The 18,083-nt window shown below is 53.9% G+C and overlaps 1 protein-coding gene and 1 long non-coding RNA gene across 2 annotated transcripts; one reads left to right on the plus strand and one right to left on the minus strand.

Annotated features, from left to right (window-relative positions):
- Positions 1-3,883: 3,883 nt before the first annotated feature.
- LOC147412648 (acrosin-like) lies at positions 3,884-7,450 on the minus strand. The gene is made up of 5 exons (XM_086481128.1): positions 7,368-7,450; positions 5,820-6,020; positions 5,201-5,481; positions 4,783-4,922; positions 3,884-4,297 (listed from the first exon to the last, which is right to left on the minus strand). The coding sequence occupies exons 1-5, from the start codon at positions 7,448-7,450 to the stop codon at positions 3,950-3,952; spliced, it is 1,053 nt and encodes a 350-aa protein (XP_086337254.1). The 3' UTR covers positions 3,884-3,949.
- A 4,384-nt stretch (positions 7,451-11,834) lies between these two features.
- Positions 11,835-17,845, plus strand: LOC147412649 (uncharacterized). The gene is made up of 4 exons (XR_015184183.1): positions 11,835-11,854; positions 12,130-12,204; positions 13,105-13,211; positions 17,734-17,845. It is a non-coding gene; the product is annotated as an uncharacterized LOC147412649 (long non-coding RNA).
- Positions 17,846-18,083: the final 238 nt, after the last annotated feature.

Genomic DNA, 18,083 nt, shown 5'->3' on the forward strand with positions numbered 1-18,083 from the left:
CGGCCAAGAGGAGGAGGATGCCAGGTCTCCTTCCCTGGGCTGTGGTGCCATCTCCCAGACTCTGTTTCTCTGCAGGCCTCTGGATGCACCCTCTTGGCCTGTGTGGAGTTCCTGGGGTGGAGGCTGCCCAGCCACCCGCCTGAGCCAGAGCAGGCACAACGGATGGCAGAGTACATGGTGAGGACGACCCCCAAACCCCAGGGCTGGGCTGGACGAGGGCTGCCCCACGTGCCCGTGGGGTGGGCTGTGCATCTGTGCCTCACCTGCCCTGCTCCAGCCCGCAGCCCAGAGCCGCGTTCTCCCCTGCCTTCAGGTGCGGATCCCCCACGGGCTCTTCTCCAGGCCCCTCTGCCCTCCCTGCCCCCAGGGTGCTGAAGGAGACCCTGGTCCACCTGGGCCTGGCAGTGAGACAGAGGGGTCTCAGTACCCCCAGCCCCCTCTGCCCACGGCTCTTTCTGAACCTCAGCCCCACAGGGCTCTGCCTGTCTGGGGACAGGAATCGCCGGGGGGGGGGCGTGGGGGAAGATGGTGCTGGGAGGAGGGACTGGTCTGGTTGACTGGGGAGGGTCTGTGCGAGCCTCGTGCCCTTGTGCTCTCTCCAGTTAGCGCACAGCAGGAGCAGGGTGGAAGAATACCTCTTTCAGAGCCTGCCGTACCTGAAGGACGCTCAGGCCACCTTGCGAGAGGCGGCCGTCGGGTTCATCGGTGAGCCACAGTCCCCGGGACCCTCTTCTGGCAGCCTGGCCCCAGTCCCCGCCACTGCACTGGCAGCAAGGGGCAGCCCTGTTGCTGCCAGAGCCCCAGCTGCCCCGAGGAGGGCCCACCACACGGGTGGGCTCGCTGGGCGCCTGGCTCAGGGCCACCGCCCTCGGGTACTGTCCTTGCCTGGGGCCGGCCCTGCCGAGGGGCAGGAGGGTGTGCGGCCGAGCCGGCAGGGCCGGGGAACGTGCTGCTGGGAGGGTGCTAGGGAGCGGGAGGTCTGACATGAGCTCTATGCCTAGGGCTTGCCGCACGGCACCGGCGGAAGCTGAACAGGGAGACACTGTTGGATGTCTGCAACGGTGAGTAGGGGCAGCGCTGGGTGTGCCGGGGCTGGTGGGGCAGGAGGCAGAGCCTGAGCAGGGTGCTGCCGTGCCTGGTTCTGCTCCGGGAAGACGCTCCAGGGGCAGAGGAAGATGCCAGGGGCACACGGGCCATGCCTGAGCAGCAGCTGCCAGCTGGTCTCTTGGTCTCAGCTGCTCCTCCTGGCCAGGGGAGGAGAAGGGTGGGGCTGGCACCGTCCGGAGGCGACTCCTGGGGGTCTCTGCAGGCAGCGGGGGTTCATGGCTGCTCTGCTTCCTTCTCTTGCAGCCCTGTTGGCCTTGAGGAAAGACACCAAACACTCTGTCAGCTTCCTGGCAACTCAGACCGTCTTCAAACTGACACGTCCAAAGCAGTGGTCAGCATCAAGATGGAGCCCATGGTCACTCTTCTGCTGCTTCTGCTGAGCCTCAGAGAAGTGAAATTCTGCCTCTGGAAAAGGGCCCATTTGAGTCAATCCTTTTGTTAATAAAGTTGGAACAAGCAGCCCAGTCCCGTGGTGTCCTTCCCATGGGGAGCACCCGAATGTGCCGAGCAGACAGCGTCACTGCTGGCCTCCGCTGCTGCCTGCACAACAGCACAGCCAGGCCCAGGGTGTCCTTGCGACAAAGTCCCAGCTGCCCTGTGGGACCCCGGAGGGGAGGAGAGAAGCTTTGCCCAGCCTGTCCCTCCAGAGACACCTCAGGGCAGGAAAAGGGCAAGCTGGGCAGTTGTTGTTTGTCCTGGCATCAACATCCTCTCTTATACTGGGGAGCTGTGCTGGTTTGGGCTGGGACAGGGTTAATTTTCTCCACTAGTGGCTCATGTGGGGCTGTGTTTTGGCTTTGTGCCTGAAAGGGTGTGGATAATACAGGGATCTCTTAGTTACTACGGAGCAGAGCTGTGATGGTTTGCGTGGCGAGGTTTTGGTAGCGAGGGCGGTGGGGGGGTTACAGGGGTGGCTTCTGTGAGAAGCTGCTAGAAGTTTCCCCTATGTCGGATATAGCCAATGCCAGACGGCTTTAAGACGGACCCGCCGCTGGCCAAGGCCGAGCCCATCAGCGACAGTGGCAGCGCCTCAGGGAGAGCGTTTTTAAGAGAGGAAATGTTACTGGGCAGCAGCAATTGCAGCAAGAGAGAGGAGTGAAAGTATGGGAGAAACATCCTGCAGACACCAAGGGCAGTGAAGAAGGAGGGGGAGGAGGTGCTCCAGGCGCCAGAGCAGCTATTCCCCTGCGGCCTGTGGTGAGGACCACGGTGAGGCAGGCTGTCCCCCTGCAGCCCATGGGCAGTGGAGCAGATGACTGCCTACACCCCGTGGAGGACCCTCGGCCAGAGTAGGTGGATACCTGAAGGAGGCTGTGACCCCGTGGGAAGCCTGCACCGGAGCAGGCTCCAGGCAGGACCTGTGGCCCGTGCAGAGAGAGAAGCCCACGCTGGAGCAGGTTTGCTGCTGGTGACCCCGTGAGGGGGGCTCACGCTGGAGCAGTCGGTTCCTGAAGGACGGCACCCCATGGAGGAGACCCACGTTGGAGCAGTTCATGGAGAACTGCAGCCCCTGGGAAGGACTCACGCTGGAGAAGTCATGGAGGACTGTCTGCTGTTAGAAGGGACCCCACATTGGAGCAGGGGAAACGTGTGAGGAGTCCTCCCCCTGAGGAGGAAGGAGCTGCAGGTACAGCAGGGTGATGAACTGACCCCAACCCCCATTCCCTGTTCCCTGTGATGCTCAGGGGGGAGCAGGGAGAGAAATCGGGAACAAAGTTAAGCCCAGGAAAGAAGGGAGGGGTGGGGGGAAGGTGTTTTAAGATTTGGTTTTATTTCTCAGTGCTTCTCTCTGAGTTAATTGGTAATAAATTACATTTGTTCTCCCAAGTCGAGTCTGTTTCGCCCGTGACAGTGAATCAAAAAAACTCACTAACAACCCAGTGTTATTAAGCAGGAGTTCTTTATCGCAGCGCTGGGCAGCACGGGGGATGGCTCCTTCCAAACGTGCGTGCCCAAGTGTTAGGATTCTTGCCTTGTATTTACAGCTTTTGTGTTTATTCATTACATTTCTAAGAAAAGGTTGGGTTATTCCAATTATTTCCAGGAATTCACTAACATAAGTTCCTCCCATAGTCCCGCCTAAGTCCTCCCAAGTTACGCCTCCGTCGGGGGTCCTTGGTGGTCGTTGGGGATGAAGGTCCGAGTCTTCCTCATGGTTGAATTTTTGAACTTGTCCTGTGGCACATGCCCTGCACCATCCTGGGTCTTTTCCAATTCATAGAACCAGCTCTTGCTGAGTGACCTCCCTGTCGTGATCTCAACCCACAAACCTGTTGTTCTATTTTTCTCTCCCCTGTCCAGTTGAGGACGGGGAGAGTGATAGAGCGGCTTCGGTGGGCACCTGCCACCTAAGCAGGGTCAAACCACCCCAGCCAGGCCCTAAGCATGGGCTTGCGTGCCTTAACGCGTGCCCCCACGGCTGTCTGCGTGGCACGTCGTTGTCTCCTGTCCTCTTGTGAGCCTCGGGGGCCCGTCTTCTCCACCCCATGGGGGCTCCCAGCACCCTCCCCTCTGTCCAGGCACAGTTTCAGCCCTTTGGTGTGACGCTTCCCCTTTGGGCCCGACTTGTCTGCCCGCAGCCTCCTGCCGCAGGGGCCTGCCGTGGAAGTCCTTGCCTTGCACAGGAGACTGAACTGGACTGAAGCGTGGTCAGCTGTGACAACTGGTGACTTTATTTCAAGAACTAAGTCGAGCGCAGCAAGTGCGTGCCCGGAGAGGAGCATGGGCAGGACAGAGCAGGCCTCTGGCACTGAGGCTGCCTTTGCATCTCAGCAGGCATTGCCCCAGGAGGAAAGGGTGGTGCTACCCTGCAGGCTGCACTGGCTCCTGTTCCTCCTGCTGCTCAAGCCTTGATCCCCCTTAGGACCTGCAGGAGCTCCTGCAGCAGGTTAAAGAATTCCAGCAGCTTCTGCCGTGGAAACTGACAGGGCCTAAACCTGCCCGACTGGGTTGGGATTGGCCTTGGCCTCTGCACGGGGGTTGAGGTGAAGACTGGCTGTGGCGTTGGAGCAGCCGTTCCTGCTGGGCGCAGTCCCATCTGTGCCAGGATCCAATCGTAGAAGTGCTGCGTGGAGGTGTAGACTCCGGGCCGCTTGGCTCTGGCGCAGCCTTTCCCCCAGCTGGTCACCCCCACGAGCCAGAAGTAGTCAGCGTGGTTGTCTTGGCAGACAAGAGGACCACCGCTGTCACCCTGCAGCGAAGCGGAGGAGAGAGAGAGGGTTCCGGTGTTGTTGGGTGGCCCCGGGAGCACTGTGGCGGGCTCCTTCTCTCTCCCGGCACCTGCCAGAGCCGTACCCACTGCCCAGAAAGGCTCTGCTCAGGTGCTGGAGCCTGCAGGGCCTTGTCCGGGAGGGACTGGTGGGCCTGCAAGGTCGGGCGCTCTCTCCTCTCTGCCCCAGTGGATAGTGGAGGTGGGATCGTGCCAGGACTGGGATCCGGAGCTCTGGGCTGGGGCAAGAGCACTGGGTGGCCTTTCTGGGCAGAGTGCCGGGGCTCTGGGACAAGGCGGGCGCTAGGCAAGGGCCTGCAGACGGGGAAGGGAGGCGAGCCCCGACAGCGGTGGGGACCCAGCGGCGGGAGGGCGACTTGCCGGGCGCAGCACACGCCGGGGGACGTTTGGGCGCTGGCGACAGGGCTGCCTGTGCTGCTGGGGGCTGGCGTGGAGCACGCTCCTACCTGGCAGGTGTCGATGCCGCCCCGCGGATAGCCGGCACACACGTTGTGGGGGTGGATGGCCCCTCTGTACCACTGGCTGCTGTTGCAGAGCTTGACATCGATGAGGCGGATCTGGGCTTCCTGCAGGACAGCGGTCGATCCTCCAGCTGTGAGCACAGAAAGGAGTTATCCGGCAGCAGCCCTTCTGTTCCCAGTTCTCCTCCCCTGTCTGGCTGAAGCCCTTCCCTAGGGCTTGCCTTTGCCCCTGCAGAGGCCTTGTGCCGGGCTTGCCCTTCCGTCTCGCCTTGGCTAACGGCTCGGGCGCCTCTCTTCGTGGCCGTACGTCCCCACAGCCCGACTCTGGCTTTTGCTGCCGTTGCTGCCATAAGCCCAGCCCGCCCTCCCCAGCGCGCCGAGCTTGCCCTCGGGACACGAGCACTGTTTGGGAACTCACATCTTGCCATGGTGGCACCCCAACCGCTGACATAGCAGTTCGTCAGCCCTGACACTCTCAGCGAGGTGTCCGGCACGCAGGCGAGCTGTACGTAGTAGCCGCACTGGACAGGCTGGTCCAGTTCCAGCAAGGCGATGTCGTTCCTCTCCGTGCCGTTACGGTAGTGTTCGTGAACCACCAGCCGCTGAATGTTGCGCACTTGGGTCTCAGGGCCTGGCTGAGCCAAGTGGGTGGCCCCGATCACCACGCGCCACATGGCCACATTCCTGGAAGGCAGGTGGAGAGAGGGCTCAGAGGGAGCGGAGCCCCGTGCTGCAGTAGCCTCCCAGTTCCCTGCCTTCTGCTTCCCAAGGCAGGGAGGAAAGCAGCGCTGCGGAGGGTGCCAGTGCCCCAGCACACCTTGGGCACCAGGAACATGGAACTGGAGGCTGCTAGGAAGCGGTGGCACGAGCCCAGCCTTCTGCGGAGCAGTCTCTCAGTTGGGCTCGCCAGTGCCCCGGCACCGAGCGCACTGCAAGGCACCGGGATGGCAGGAGCTCGTGGTGCTGCGGACAGGGCGCCTGCTGGTGCTGTGGGGATAGCCCCCTTCCCTGGTCCTCCTTACCTGGCCCCGACGAAGCAGTGGGCTGCTGTGAGGACCCACTGCGGGCTGATGAGGGACCCTCCGCACACGTGGCCCGTGCCCGTTTTCCAGGGGTTCTGGATGCTGACGATCCAAGGCCAGGCCCCTGGCTGGGCACCCGTACCACCCACGACACGTGACATGCCATAGTGAGCCGCCATGGGCCGGAGCCCGCAGGTCCCGCTGTAAGAAGAAACTCATGAGTGTGCTGCTGGACGGCTGTGCTGCTGTTGAGGCTGAAGGTCAGCCGTCTTCCCTCCCCCCGAGGGGCTGCATGGACGGCAGGGCCAGGGAACCCCGTGGCTGTGCCTCCAGCCCTCTGTCCGCTTCAGCCCCGTAGATGGGTTGTGCCAGCGGCCTGGGTGCTGGAAAGGAGCTGAGGCTCCCACAGGGGGTTCGGGAAGCTGTGGGGTGGCCACGGGGCACAGGCGGGCCCCCTCCAGTGAAGCCCAGGAAGGGCTGCCCGAGCTCCCTCCCAGAGCCTCGGCCCACTTACCCACAGCTGGCCCACATGCCGTGCGCAGGCCGGCACACGGCCAGCAGGACGAGGAGGGCGAGCAATTTCATCGCTGCCGGCGGCACGTGTCAGCTGCAAGAACGAGGTCTTGTTGCCTCCAGCGCAGCCGCCGACGTACTGCCCGCAGCAGTCACGCTGCCTGAGGTGTCCTTGGCCCTGGGGCTGATGTCACAGAGCCGCCGTTTCTGGGTGTGGGGCACGGTGGCCTCTCGGAGGGGTTGGAGGTGGGGGTGTCAGCAACATGGGGGGTTTCCAAGCAGGAGGGGAGGCAGAAGCCGGGATCAGACTCCCCTGACTGACCCCTGCTGAACGAGGGCGCGCAGGCCCCGTGGCAGGCAGCGGCGCCTGCCTCCGAGCGCTGCCTGCTCACAGCCAGCAGGAAAAGAACAAGCGTGGCATGACGGCCTCTTTGGGAAGTTCACTGCCACCCTGCTCTCCACAGCCGTTTGCCTCCAGGTCCTGCCCAAAACACGAACACCGGGGAAGATCACCGCTACAGGCAGTATGCGCCTGTTTGGGGGTGGAAGAGCCAACCCGGTCTCAGCCGTGGCCGGCAAGCAGCCATGTGCGACGGGGACGAGTCCCGCAGACCTGGATGCCTCCGGAGGCTGACGGCCAGAGAGCTTTTGACCAAATCCGGCGCAGAGCAGCCCCCTCGGAAAGCTTTGGCTCTTCCCAAGGGCCGCTACTGCAGCCGGAGCGCACGGCAGCGTGGGCAGCTCTGGCCCGCCCGGCCTCCAGAGGGGGCGCCTGCAGACGGGGCCGCCCCGCGCAGCTCACGTACGGCAAGCGAAGAAAGCGTTTTTCCTTCTTTTTCTCTCTTTAGTGATGGAGGTTTTCTTCCCTTTTCTTTCCCCAGTCTGGCCCTGGTGTTTGGCTTTGGTTTTCGGCCTCGTTTTTCACAAAATTCTCACAGGATTTCCAAACCTTGAGTTCTTTCAGCCTTGTTTTTCCCAAGATTCAGGGCCTCTTGTTTTGTCTGATGGACCAAGTGGTCTGTCAGCAAGAGTTACTTTCTCAAAGCTTGGTCCTGTTTTTCCAGACCCCAGTCCTGTTTTTTCCCAAGATTCAGGGTCTGCTTCATCCGCCGGACCATGTGGTCTATCAGCAATGCACACCTTACTAGTGACTGTTCCTTTGAACAAGAAGAAAACCGCCAGACTGGTGAAAGGGAAACATCCTGCCCCGGAAAGTACCACCAGAGCGTCTTGCTTGGTTAGACTAAGAGATGGGCAAGAACAAATCAGTCAGTGAAAACATGGTTTTGAGGAAAAGATCCAAAGAAATTGCGGCTTTCGGGGGCCAAGGTGAGGCAAAAGAATGCATCTTTCAGACCTAATACTGTGAACCATTCATAGGTTTCTTTTAAACTAGTCAATAAGGTGTATGGGTTTTGCCACTACCGGCTGGAAATCTTCAGCTCTCTGATTTATTGCCCGCAGGTCTTGTACCAACCCTCAGGCTTCTTGACAGGCAGAATAGGAGTGTTATACTCTGAGGAGCATTCAGTTAATAACCCAAATGTTATAAATTCGCCTATAATACTTTGCACTCCTTGTCTGTCTTCCAATTTCAAAGGATATTGTTTTACCCTGACGGGTCATGCTCTTTCTTTCAGTTTAACAACAACCAATTCTGCATTTTTAGCCTTTCCAGGTATTCCCAAGGCCCATACTCCTGGGTATACCTGGTCTTTTATTTCTTGTACAATTTCTTCTTCTCTGATCTGGGGTACAGTGAGGGCCAAAGTTAAGATTTCAGTGTGGTTTTCCTTTGGTACTGTAAATTCAATTTCTCCATTGTTAACATTTATTTTGACATTCAATTGCTCTAGGAAGTTCCTTCTCAAAAGTGGTTTAGGGGCTTCAGGCAGGCAGAGGAATTGATGCACCCCTACACTTTTCCCAATTTTGAATTTTAATGGTTTCCGAAAGAAAGCCTTCTCAACCTGCCCAGTTGCTCCCATAATATTAACAGTTTGCCTACTCACAGGTAATAAAGTCTGATTTAACACTGAAAATGTGGCACATGTACCTATTAAAAATTCTACAGGTTTCTCTTCTTTCCCTAGCTGAACTTTTACCAAGGGTTCCGCTAGGGAGGATTCCCCTGGTCCCAGTCAATCTTCTTCCATGTTGGCAGCTGTCACTGATTTGCCCAGTCTCAGGCATTCCTTTTCCAATGCCCCATTTGCTTACAACAAGCACACTGTTCCTTTAAGAGGGCTTGACTGCCTCTAGGTGGGGGCACTTGCACCACTTCTTACAACTCTCAGCCTTATTCAGAGGGGTTTCTGACCTCCTGCCCTGCGCAAAGCAGCTGCTGTAGCACCAGCAAGTGTTTTGCCCATTATTCTCTCTTTCTGACTGTCTCTATTCCGATATACTCGCCAAGCAGTCTCCAGCAATACCGCACTAATCAATTCCTGGCTCCTGTTTGGTTGGGGTCCCAGCCGGGATTGGTAACTGGAACGTGATTATCCGCTGTTCCAGCAGAGTCCCAGCCAAGGTTAGAGCCTGTACTTGAGCTCTAGCTGCCCTCACAAGCATCTGTTTCTCCGACTCACTAAAACACCACATCCAACATCGCATCCACATCCTCCCAGTCAAGGTCCTGAGGTTTTTTACAATCTCTTCTCTGACCCCTGCCTCTGGTTCTTCGCCCCCTACAGCGCCACAGTCTCCTCCCTATCACCTTCTTTTTCGGTCGGAAGCAAATAATCCTCCAGCCTTTCATTCTGCAAGCCAATTTTGAAACCTCTCTGTCCAGTGCTACATACCGAACACCATCATTTTAATTTCTCTTCTTGCTTATTTTTATCTCTTTCTGTCACCAGAACCATAGGATCCTGGGACGCTGGGTTGATTCCACATTCCTTTTCGGTGTAGAAATAACATGAGTTGCAACAAAGTGTTATCTTTCAAAGTTCCGTTAAAAGGCCATTTTCCCCATCAACCAGTACATAAAGGGGCCTCCATTGGTTACAATATTTGCTCAGGGTCTTCTTATTTACCAACCCCCCAGTGGCCCCCCAATTTCCTCCCAATGCACTAATACGCACCCAAGGGGGCTTTTCTTTAAAATCCCCCCCATCCTCTAATTTTCCAATCTATTTTATCAGGGCTTATTGAGCCCTCACGATACTGAAAGAGTTCAACCCCTGACAATCCCTGACTAAGATACAGAAAAACTTTACTCGCATCTTTCCTGAGTTTTTCTTCCCCTGCAAGGATGGCTTTAGCTATTTGCTGAGCAAAGCTGATAAATAGGTAACATCTTGCCTGACATCAAGGAGACAAAGCTCCAGCCATCAAGGAGACACCTCTAGTACACAACTGCTTGTTACAAAAGGTTGCATCAGAAAAGGGGCCCGGGCTTGTGCTCCAGAAGGAGGATTCAACTAGAGGACAGCTGAGGAAGACTATGAACGCTGGGAACTCATCACCATAAGACTGCCCTTCTCAGGAAATCTGAGGGATATGTATGATTTTTGTGTACAGGGACTGATGTGTTTTGCTAGCCCGTTGGAGCACGGATGGAAGGAGCCATCCCTCGTGCTGCCCGGCGCCGTAATACAGAAGCCCTGCTTAACAACACTGAAGTCGTTAGTGAGTTTCCTTGGATTCAGTTACATCACTGCTTCAGCAAATGCTTCCCAGGCTCTGGAGGTGAAGTGGCCTCACTAAAAACTCAGTTTGGGTAAACATCAAGATTTTAACTACGCAGAGGCAAATTAAGCTTCAAAACACACATTTAAAGAGATATACAGATGCACAATTCAGCAGAGCCTGTGATTCTGTGACTTTTCTGGACACAAATGGCACTAAAAACATGACTAATACTTTCTTAAAACACACACTTAAAACAAAAAATAGTCCAAGTTTCAGATGCTCCAATGCCTACAACTTCTACAGCCTAAACTTAAGAACATAATGGATGTAGAACAAGGCTTCAATTTTCCAAATTTGCCAGAAGTAGGGAGGCACAGAGAAGCTACTATAAGCTGTCTTAAACCAAGAATTTTCATCATAGTGAAAAAAACCCACTGAAACTCAAAATCCAAAACAGTCTGGGTTTTTGTATGTTTTTAGTTTTGGGTTTTTTTTTTTTTGGTTGACCTTTTTTGGTTGTGGTTTTTGGGTTTGGTTTCTTTGTTGGCTGGATTTTTAAATGACAGTCGAGGACATCAATATCAAGCACAATAAAACCCCCGCAAACCACTCCCACTCCCATAGGGAGAAGTAGGATGAGTTAACCTCCTTTTGTTATCCCACAAATCTAACTCTTCTACAATCCTTTCCTCCATGTATCTAAAGTACAAAACGAGCTTGATCTCGATTAAAAAGCAGTGACCATCAAGACAGAACACAAAGGCTTACAGCACCGTCAAGACTAAATGGTTTAAACCGTTTCCTCGGTTTCAAGTCGAGCCATCACCTTACAACTATGTACTGCACAGAAACAGTGCTTTCCACTTCTCTCACAGAGGAAAATAAGCTTTAGATTGGAAGGTAAAAAAGAAAGGGGGGCGGGGGGGTGGGGTGTGGTGGGTGTTTGAGGTGGATAAGCAGAAGCCTCCGCTCTGACCACGGAGGCGAACATGAGGTTTATTACTCCTGACGCTGCTCCTGGATCCCACACTGCCACCAGGAAGGAGAACTGACCTGGGCAAGTCGAGTTTCAGATTGATTTCTGTCCGAGGGAAGGAACCGCAGGGAGATCCTGCCTACGTCAGCTCCCCAGCCACATCCCCCACGGCGCCACACGAGCCTCCCCAGCTCGCGCTCTCCGTTTTGAGATGAAAAACAGCTGAAAAGGAGCTACAAGGCGCTGGCCCAAGGGCACCTCCCACCTGTCATCTCTGCAGCCGCGTCAGAGGTTGGGGTCAGGCCCCAAGCCCCGGCGGTGGCTGACGACCCTGTGCCTGATTGCGGCTTTGTCTGGGAGCCGCGCGTGCCTCCCGCCCGCTGCCCCGCGAGAGCGTTCATCGCCGCAGCGGGGACCGAACGCAGAAGCCGCCGGCGGGACGCTCGCAGCCCCGGGCCCGTTTTCCCGCAGGCGCCGTCACGGCGGGAGACGCGGCCCGGACGCGCCCGCCCTCCCCCCGGCAGCGGAGGGGCCGCCCCGACCCCCCCCGCCCCGGGCCGCCCTCGCCGCGCCGCGCCGGCGCCTGCGCTCTTGCGCCGCTCGCACTTGCGGTGAGAGGCCGGGGGAAGAGGCGCTGCCGGGGCCGCCTCGCCGTCCGGCGGCGGGGCCGGCGCTGCGGCTGCGCGACACCAGCCCCGGCCCGGGCCGAGGGAGCTGCAGCCCCGCGGGCGGGAGGCCTCTCCCGGCGGGAGCGCCGCTGCGGGGCCCCGGAGGGGAGCGAGGTAACGCGGCGTCCGCCTGCGGGGCCTCCGGTCCTGCTCTCTGCGTCCCTGCCGCCGGGACCGCTCCCCTTCCCTGGCCGCCCCGTGCCTTCGGAGAGCCGCCTGCCGGGGGCGGCCGCGACGGGGTGGAGGTGAGAGGGTTTCATCTCGGCGCTGCCGGGGAGGGAGGGAGGGAGGGAGGGAGGGAGGGAAGTGCTTGACGGCCGTAACTGCAGACGATGGGGGCTGGGAGCTGAACTGGGAAGCCGCAGCTTTCGGGACTTGTCACCTTGGCGGTGGCGCCGTACTTCAGGTGACCTCGCCGGGAAGCGAGTGAGGGCAGAGCTGAATCGTTGGACTCGGAGATGCGGTTGTGTTTAACTGAAGCAAAATGACAATAAATGTCCCTGATTGTGCTTTCTTGCAGCACACAGCAGGTCTTCCTTAGGAGAACTGTGGCTGTTGAAAGCTGTGGGAACGCAGCCAACAGTTTTGACTTCAGGTGGGCTCTTAAGTGGCAAATAAATGTGTTCCATGGCAAGACAATGTTCTAGCTTTTGGCTTTGTCGCTGAGGTAAAAATTTCAGCTGTTGAGTTGCAGCAGGCACAGTTCTCTGTAGCTTCAGTAATGCCAGTGTCAATAACACTTGCTGCTTGCTGTTGTGGGTTTTGAGGGGTGCTGGTGGTATTTTACTTAGTACGGAGGACTCAACATTGTTTACAGTGTGTTCAGAAGCGTTCTTAGCCTCACCTTCCTTCAGAGAAGTCCTCTCTGATGTCTCTGGTGTACCTACTGTTCTACAGTTTCCCAAACCTCAACCCAAATAAAAAGGCAGTACTAAGGAATTGATCCCTTCTGGGTGGAGTTTCTGAACAGTTTGGTGTAGGTGCCTCCAGCAAAGAAGATTTCAGGTTTCAGTTTCTAGGTGCTTTGCCTGAAGTTTCTGCAAAGCTTTAAGCTCACTCACGTAAATCAGTGAGGCTTTAGAATTATCTCTTGTTTTGTTTTGTGGTTTTTTATTTTTTTAAAACACATCTTTTCCTGTGTCCCTTGAAACAACTCTCCTGGTAGAGGTGGAGGGAGAAGGACTGGGAAGAGTCATGCCTCAGGGGTGACGTAGCCAGGCACGCTGCTGGATGCAAACTCTAACGGACTGGAGCCCGTGGATTGCAATTAGACAGCCAAAACTGCTGCAGCCCCCAAAGGTGTTCCTCGTGCTTCTGAGTGTGGCTGTGCTTGGGGCAGGAGTGTTCAACCTTCCTGTGAACCGCCAGTTGAGCCCTGTGTTTGAGGGTGCTGTAACATTGGGTAGTAGGATGACTTGGGGAACTCTTCTGCCCAGTTAGAATCCCACAACTTTGCAATGGCAGTAACTTTTGTAATTATGTCTTTTCTTACGAGGTGCTTGGTGGACGAGGAGAAGCTGAGCCTGGAAAGCTGTGGCTGAGCAACCCCGAGGCGATACTTATGGACTGGTCCGACGTGTGGGATTGGAGAAACGGGAGCAGGTCAGTTAAGAAACACCTCCATGTCAGGGGAACATCAAACAAGCTTTTTTTGGCAACGAAGGGGGAGAGAAATGGCTAGCTTCGTCTATCTAGAGACAGGCTGATTCAAAGTGTGAAAGTCTCCTCGAAAACAAAGAACCCTGAGGTAGTGGAGAACTTGCTGTGGTTCAGAAGGTTTGGTTAAAATTTAGGCACTCACGAATAAGAACCTCTAAATACCCGTAGCCTGTGCACGTAAATACAATGTAGGCAGAGCAATTTCTTGGAAAAGCTTTCCACCTCTACCGTGCTTTACCAGTTCAGGAGTCTCAGCAACTGGAGATCTTAAAAGCTCTGATTCTCAGATCAGAGTTCACGGTACAGGTTGCTGGGTGCGCGCTGTGTGTTTTATTCTGGCAGAAGAAAAGGCCTGTATGCTGTGACCCCTGGGGTACCTTGTGGGTGCAGCTATCAGTACACCTTCAAGGTGAACAGTGTGTGTATGTCCAGAGAACCCAGTTATTTCCAGGCCCACCCACTTTCCTGGAGGATGGTGAGGACTGTGCAAGGACTGAGCTGTGAACGGAAGGAGTTTGCCATCAGCTGAAGTAAGGGTCTGCGGGGTTGTTTTGTGTTCAGGAAAGATAATTGGCCGCTGGTCTTCCAGATCCTCGAGCCCCTTGCTTCTGTCAGGAAAAAGGGCAGCTCTCTGGTACAAGACCAGTTGTGCTGGTGGGTTGCTGGGGAGGTGCTCAAACCAGAGCTTGCTTGCCAAGAGCACCGTCAGGTGGTGAAGAGGGAGACCCCCAGGTCCGAGTTGCCGGGGCCAGGAGCAGCAGTCAGTCTCTGCCCAGACTTTTGGAATGCCGTGGGGACAGGTTTACTCGTGCCAGGCTGGGGTCTGTTAGATACAGCCTACGCTCAGCCACGGGGAGTGGAATTTAGGGGTGGGATTACTGTGCAGCACAGGGGGGCACAAATTACTGTGTTTTCATCTCCCCCTTTAGCGTAAGACTAAGGGTGAGTGTGCGAGGGGAAACCTCTGGGCGTAGTCACGAGGGAGACTTGTGCGGGACTTGCAAAGTGGGGGTTTTATGTTGGTCCTACGCTAGCGTGGTACAAAGTGCCTACAACGGCGGGCACTGGTGCTGCGCTGCAGAAGGGAACGTCCTAACCACTGGCCCCGTGTTGCCCCCGAGACTTCCACATGTCACATCCCACTTCTTCATTGCCCCTTCTCTATGGGCTCAGGGTTACGGTCTTGCCGTGACTCAAGTGTGTTTCTGACCGTCGGAACAAATTTCTAACGGGTTTAATATTTAGGAAAATGAATGTAATACTTATTGTAGGTTATTCATGCATTAATTACTGAGTTGGAAAAAAAGCCGTGTTCTTTGAGATGTGAGCCATGTTCAGCATCCTTGTTGTGATCCCTTTTATACTCACGTTGTGTAATGCTGACCTTGGGAATGAAGGTATTTCTGCATATTTTTTTTACTTACATCCTGAAAGTGAGGTGTTGATGTATACATTAGATATTAGGCAAGACAAAATCGTAATGAAATAGCACAGGAATGGTATCTGTCCTCTCACCCAGTTATTATGGTAGAGCAGATGTTTTTGTTGGGGTTTTTGTTGGTGGTGGTGCGTTGGTTTTTTTTGTATTTAGAATTATCTGTCTGTTCCCTGTTTAGACACAGAGGAATGCAAGATGTTAAAGCTGTTGTGACCTGATGCATCTACAGCTCCAAATTAAGTGGATGAGTGGGATTAATAGATACAATATTAAAACAGAGGAACCTATTTTATTGTAGTTCTAACTTTGCATACGTACGAGATATGATGTAATAATATTTATGTAATGCATGAGTAACTGTTCATTCTTACAAACTGTAGAGCCTGAGGTTGTCTGGCAGGTATCAGGCTTTCTGTGTGTGAGGTTAACTCCTTCAGGGTGATTTTCTTTGAAGAAGATGTTTAGGCTCTGCCAAATCACGGATGCGGCATCACAAAGTAAACAGTGAAGTGGTTTAGTTCTCCAGCTATTAGAAACAGAGTAGGAAATCCCTGGCTTCTCAAGCCGTAAACTGTAATATTAGTTTGCATAATCCAGGCGTTTCTACCTCATCTTGGTTAGAGAAGACACTTGACTATGGTCTGCAAAGGAAGTGTGATTTGGCCATCTTCTATTTGTTTCCATGTGAAACTTTTTAATGGCTTTTTTTCCTTTCTATACCTTTAGTAATGATTGCTAATAAGCTTCAAGAACTTCTTATTACATCTGTGTTCTTTTTTTCTTTTTTTAAAAAGGAGAGAAATGTAATTGTGTCTCTTTTCAGAGGTGTTGGACCCAAACAGTCATTGTCAGAAGTCACGTAGGTGACTTGAGAGAGGTGCCTGTCCAATTACTTGTTTGAGAGTTGAAATACAGAATGAAATAAAGTGTAATCGCTTGTGTCTACACTGACATTTTCTTTGAGGAGCAAGAAACATCAGAAACAACTTCTAACTTGCTGTACAAGACAGTGGAGTGTCCTTGGTGTTTGGCTCGCAGGCAGCGCGATGCTTGTCTTCCCTGGAGTTGGTAGGGATCAGAACGACCCTTTCTCACGGGGTCTGACGTGCGTGTCTTGCCTGCAGAAAGGCGCTCAGCTGCCGGGCTGCCTGCCTGCCAGCCACCCACCCTGTCTGTACAGGCTGCTGCTCCTGTGGCGTGGGGAGCTCCGCACGAGCCTCCGTCTGCGTCAGGCTGGGTGTCCAGGCTGGGCAGCTGCTGGGGAGTCAGGGTCAGCCCAGGCTCCTCGTTCCGCCTGCGGAGTGAAGGGGGGTGATGGGCAGGTGGAAGCGGCTGATGCAGATGTTCAGAAGCCGAACGTCCAGCAGCGCTGCAGCTCGTGGCTAGTGCCAGCTGTGGGCGCTGGCTCTGAAGCTGCCTACCTAGTCTTTCTGCCTCTTCTTCTGGAGGGGTTGTGCTCAGCGAGGTGTATGAACAAGGCCTGCCGGTGTTCTTCTCTCTGAGGGCTTTTGTGTGCTCCTGTGCTCAGCCATCGGTTTGTAAAGGTTTGCTGGTACAATCTAGGAAGTTTAAGTGGTTTATGGTGTGATGCTTGGGGGAAGTGGAAACCTGACTTTTAATTGAAAATAGCAGAAGGATCAACTCCTCGAATGGGCTGTGGTGGCACTAAGGTTGGACAACTTCTTTAGGCCTTTTGAAGGAGAAATCTCGTTGCATTTGGCAAGACTATGGGCGTCATCTCTTGATGTCCTGCACCTTTACATAGTAAGAGCTTGAAAGGCAAGGATTCAAACTTTTGTTTGAACCCAAAAATGCGCCTACGATTTTCTGTTGTTCTGTAAAATACAGAGAGTAAAATTTTGACTACAATAGCAAAGTCAAGTGAAGCACCGCTAGAATTTACGTTTGAATGCATCTGAGCTGGTTGAGCTGTTTCATTCCATTTTAGCCCTTTGGTGCTTGAAGCAGACTGGCTTGTCTGTTGACACAGTGACTTGGAGGAGAGTGTGATTTCAGAAATGCTGTAGCGCTGCCGTGGTGGTAATACAATGATAGCAGAGTTGAATTTCATGCTTTGTGGTGTAAGGTTGTAGGTATTATTTGATGCGGTAGTCTTTGTATCTCTAAAGGAGTCTCATAATGTTGCTGCTTATATATAGAAAGAATAGCTTTTAATTGACTAGGCAATGCTGAACTATGAAACAAGATTTGGTTACCTTCTAAGGCAGTATTTCTTTTCAACACACACAAAAAACGTTTGAGAAATTGCAAGGCCTGTTTATTAGAGTGAAATCATAATGAAAATGGGGTTTTCTGTTTACTTACGGCCTCTTGTTTAGTTGGTGATTCTTGAATTGTCGTCCTTGTGGTGTATGGAGGTATCAAAGTTTTGATTTATTCCCTACTAGCTCTTGGCCATTTCAAGCTCTTGAGTCTTTCCTCAAGATTTCCCTGACTGCTTCAAAATGATTATGTGACTGTTCGGTTGGGCGTTTCTGTCAGGTGCTTATTCAGCTGCAGGAAGACAGAACCAAGCTGTAAATCCATCCAGAAAGAAATCAGGGTGAGACTAGAGGTCATGTTAGGGGAGACATTAACAAACGAGCCGACGTTGCTAAATTATTGCTTTGCTTCACAAGCCTGAGTGCAAAGCAGCTGAGGACACTAAGAGTAAACAGCATACAAGATCCCTGTTGGTGTGTGATGAGAGTTGTACAACAGGTAGGTGAAGTGTTTTTAAAAATCAGAATTGTGATTTGGGTGTGATTTGAGGCTGCTACGTGACAAATTTTACAGAAATAGGTACAGGTTTTACAATTGCTTTTGGAGGGTGTTAGCCTGAGAAATGTGTGTTCAGTTGACAGGAGGGCCCTTGGAGAAGGCAGATTAGGAATTTACCTAAGACAAAGCAACGTGTCATTTGAGGGGTATTATAACTCTGCTGCCGCCTTATGTATTTGTCTCTTTTTGAAGGGTTTTGTATTTTACATTATGAGATCACTGATCCAAGAATGAATCTTCTTTCAGGGCAGCACAAACACTCAGCCAAAGAAGAGGATGTTCCGAAGTCACTCTTGTGTGCTTTTGCTGACGAGTTTTGCTGAGGCTAGGTGTAATTCAGAGCAGGGGTTTGCAGTCGGCAAAATCTGAATGCATTTCAGGTAGGTGTCTAAGTTTGGTGGCTTCTGCTTGGTTTTCTGAGAGGGGAAAAAGCCGAGGCAAGTGCTCCAGCTCTAATCTGGCTCCCTTCCAGCAGCAGTAGCTCTGGCATGGCTCAGTGAGGGGGCCTGCTTCTCTTCTTTCCTCTGTTCTTCCCTCCCCTGTGCCCCTTCCCTCCCCTGGCTGGGCTGTATATCTGATGCCGTCCAAGTGTCTGT

The sequence above is a fragment of the Leptosomus discolor genome, unplaced genomic scaffold (assembly GCF_034619465.1).
Source record: "Leptosomus discolor isolate bLepDis1 unplaced genomic scaffold, bLepDis1.hap2 HAP2_SCAFFOLD_45, whole genome shotgun sequence".
NCBI lineage: Eukaryota > Metazoa > Chordata > Aves > Leptosomiformes > Leptosomidae > Leptosomus > Leptosomus discolor.

What these genes read in the sequence shown, in the direction of transcription:
- LOC147412648 (XM_086481128.1), bottom strand. Translation starts at nt 7,450, where the DNA reads ATGGTCCGGCGGATGAAGCAGACCCTGAATCTTGGGAAAAAACAGGAC. An exon ending in CACTGCTTCGTCGGGGCCAG is followed by an intron (nt 5,482 to 5,819) that starts GTAAGGAGGACC and finishes CCTGCCTTCCAG; the next exon opens with GAATGTGGCCATGTGGCGCG. An exon ending in GCGGCATCGACACCTGCCAG is followed by an intron (nt 4,298 to 4,782) that starts GTAGGAGCGTGC and finishes GCTTCGCTGCAG; the next exon opens with GGTGACAGCGGTGGTCCTCT.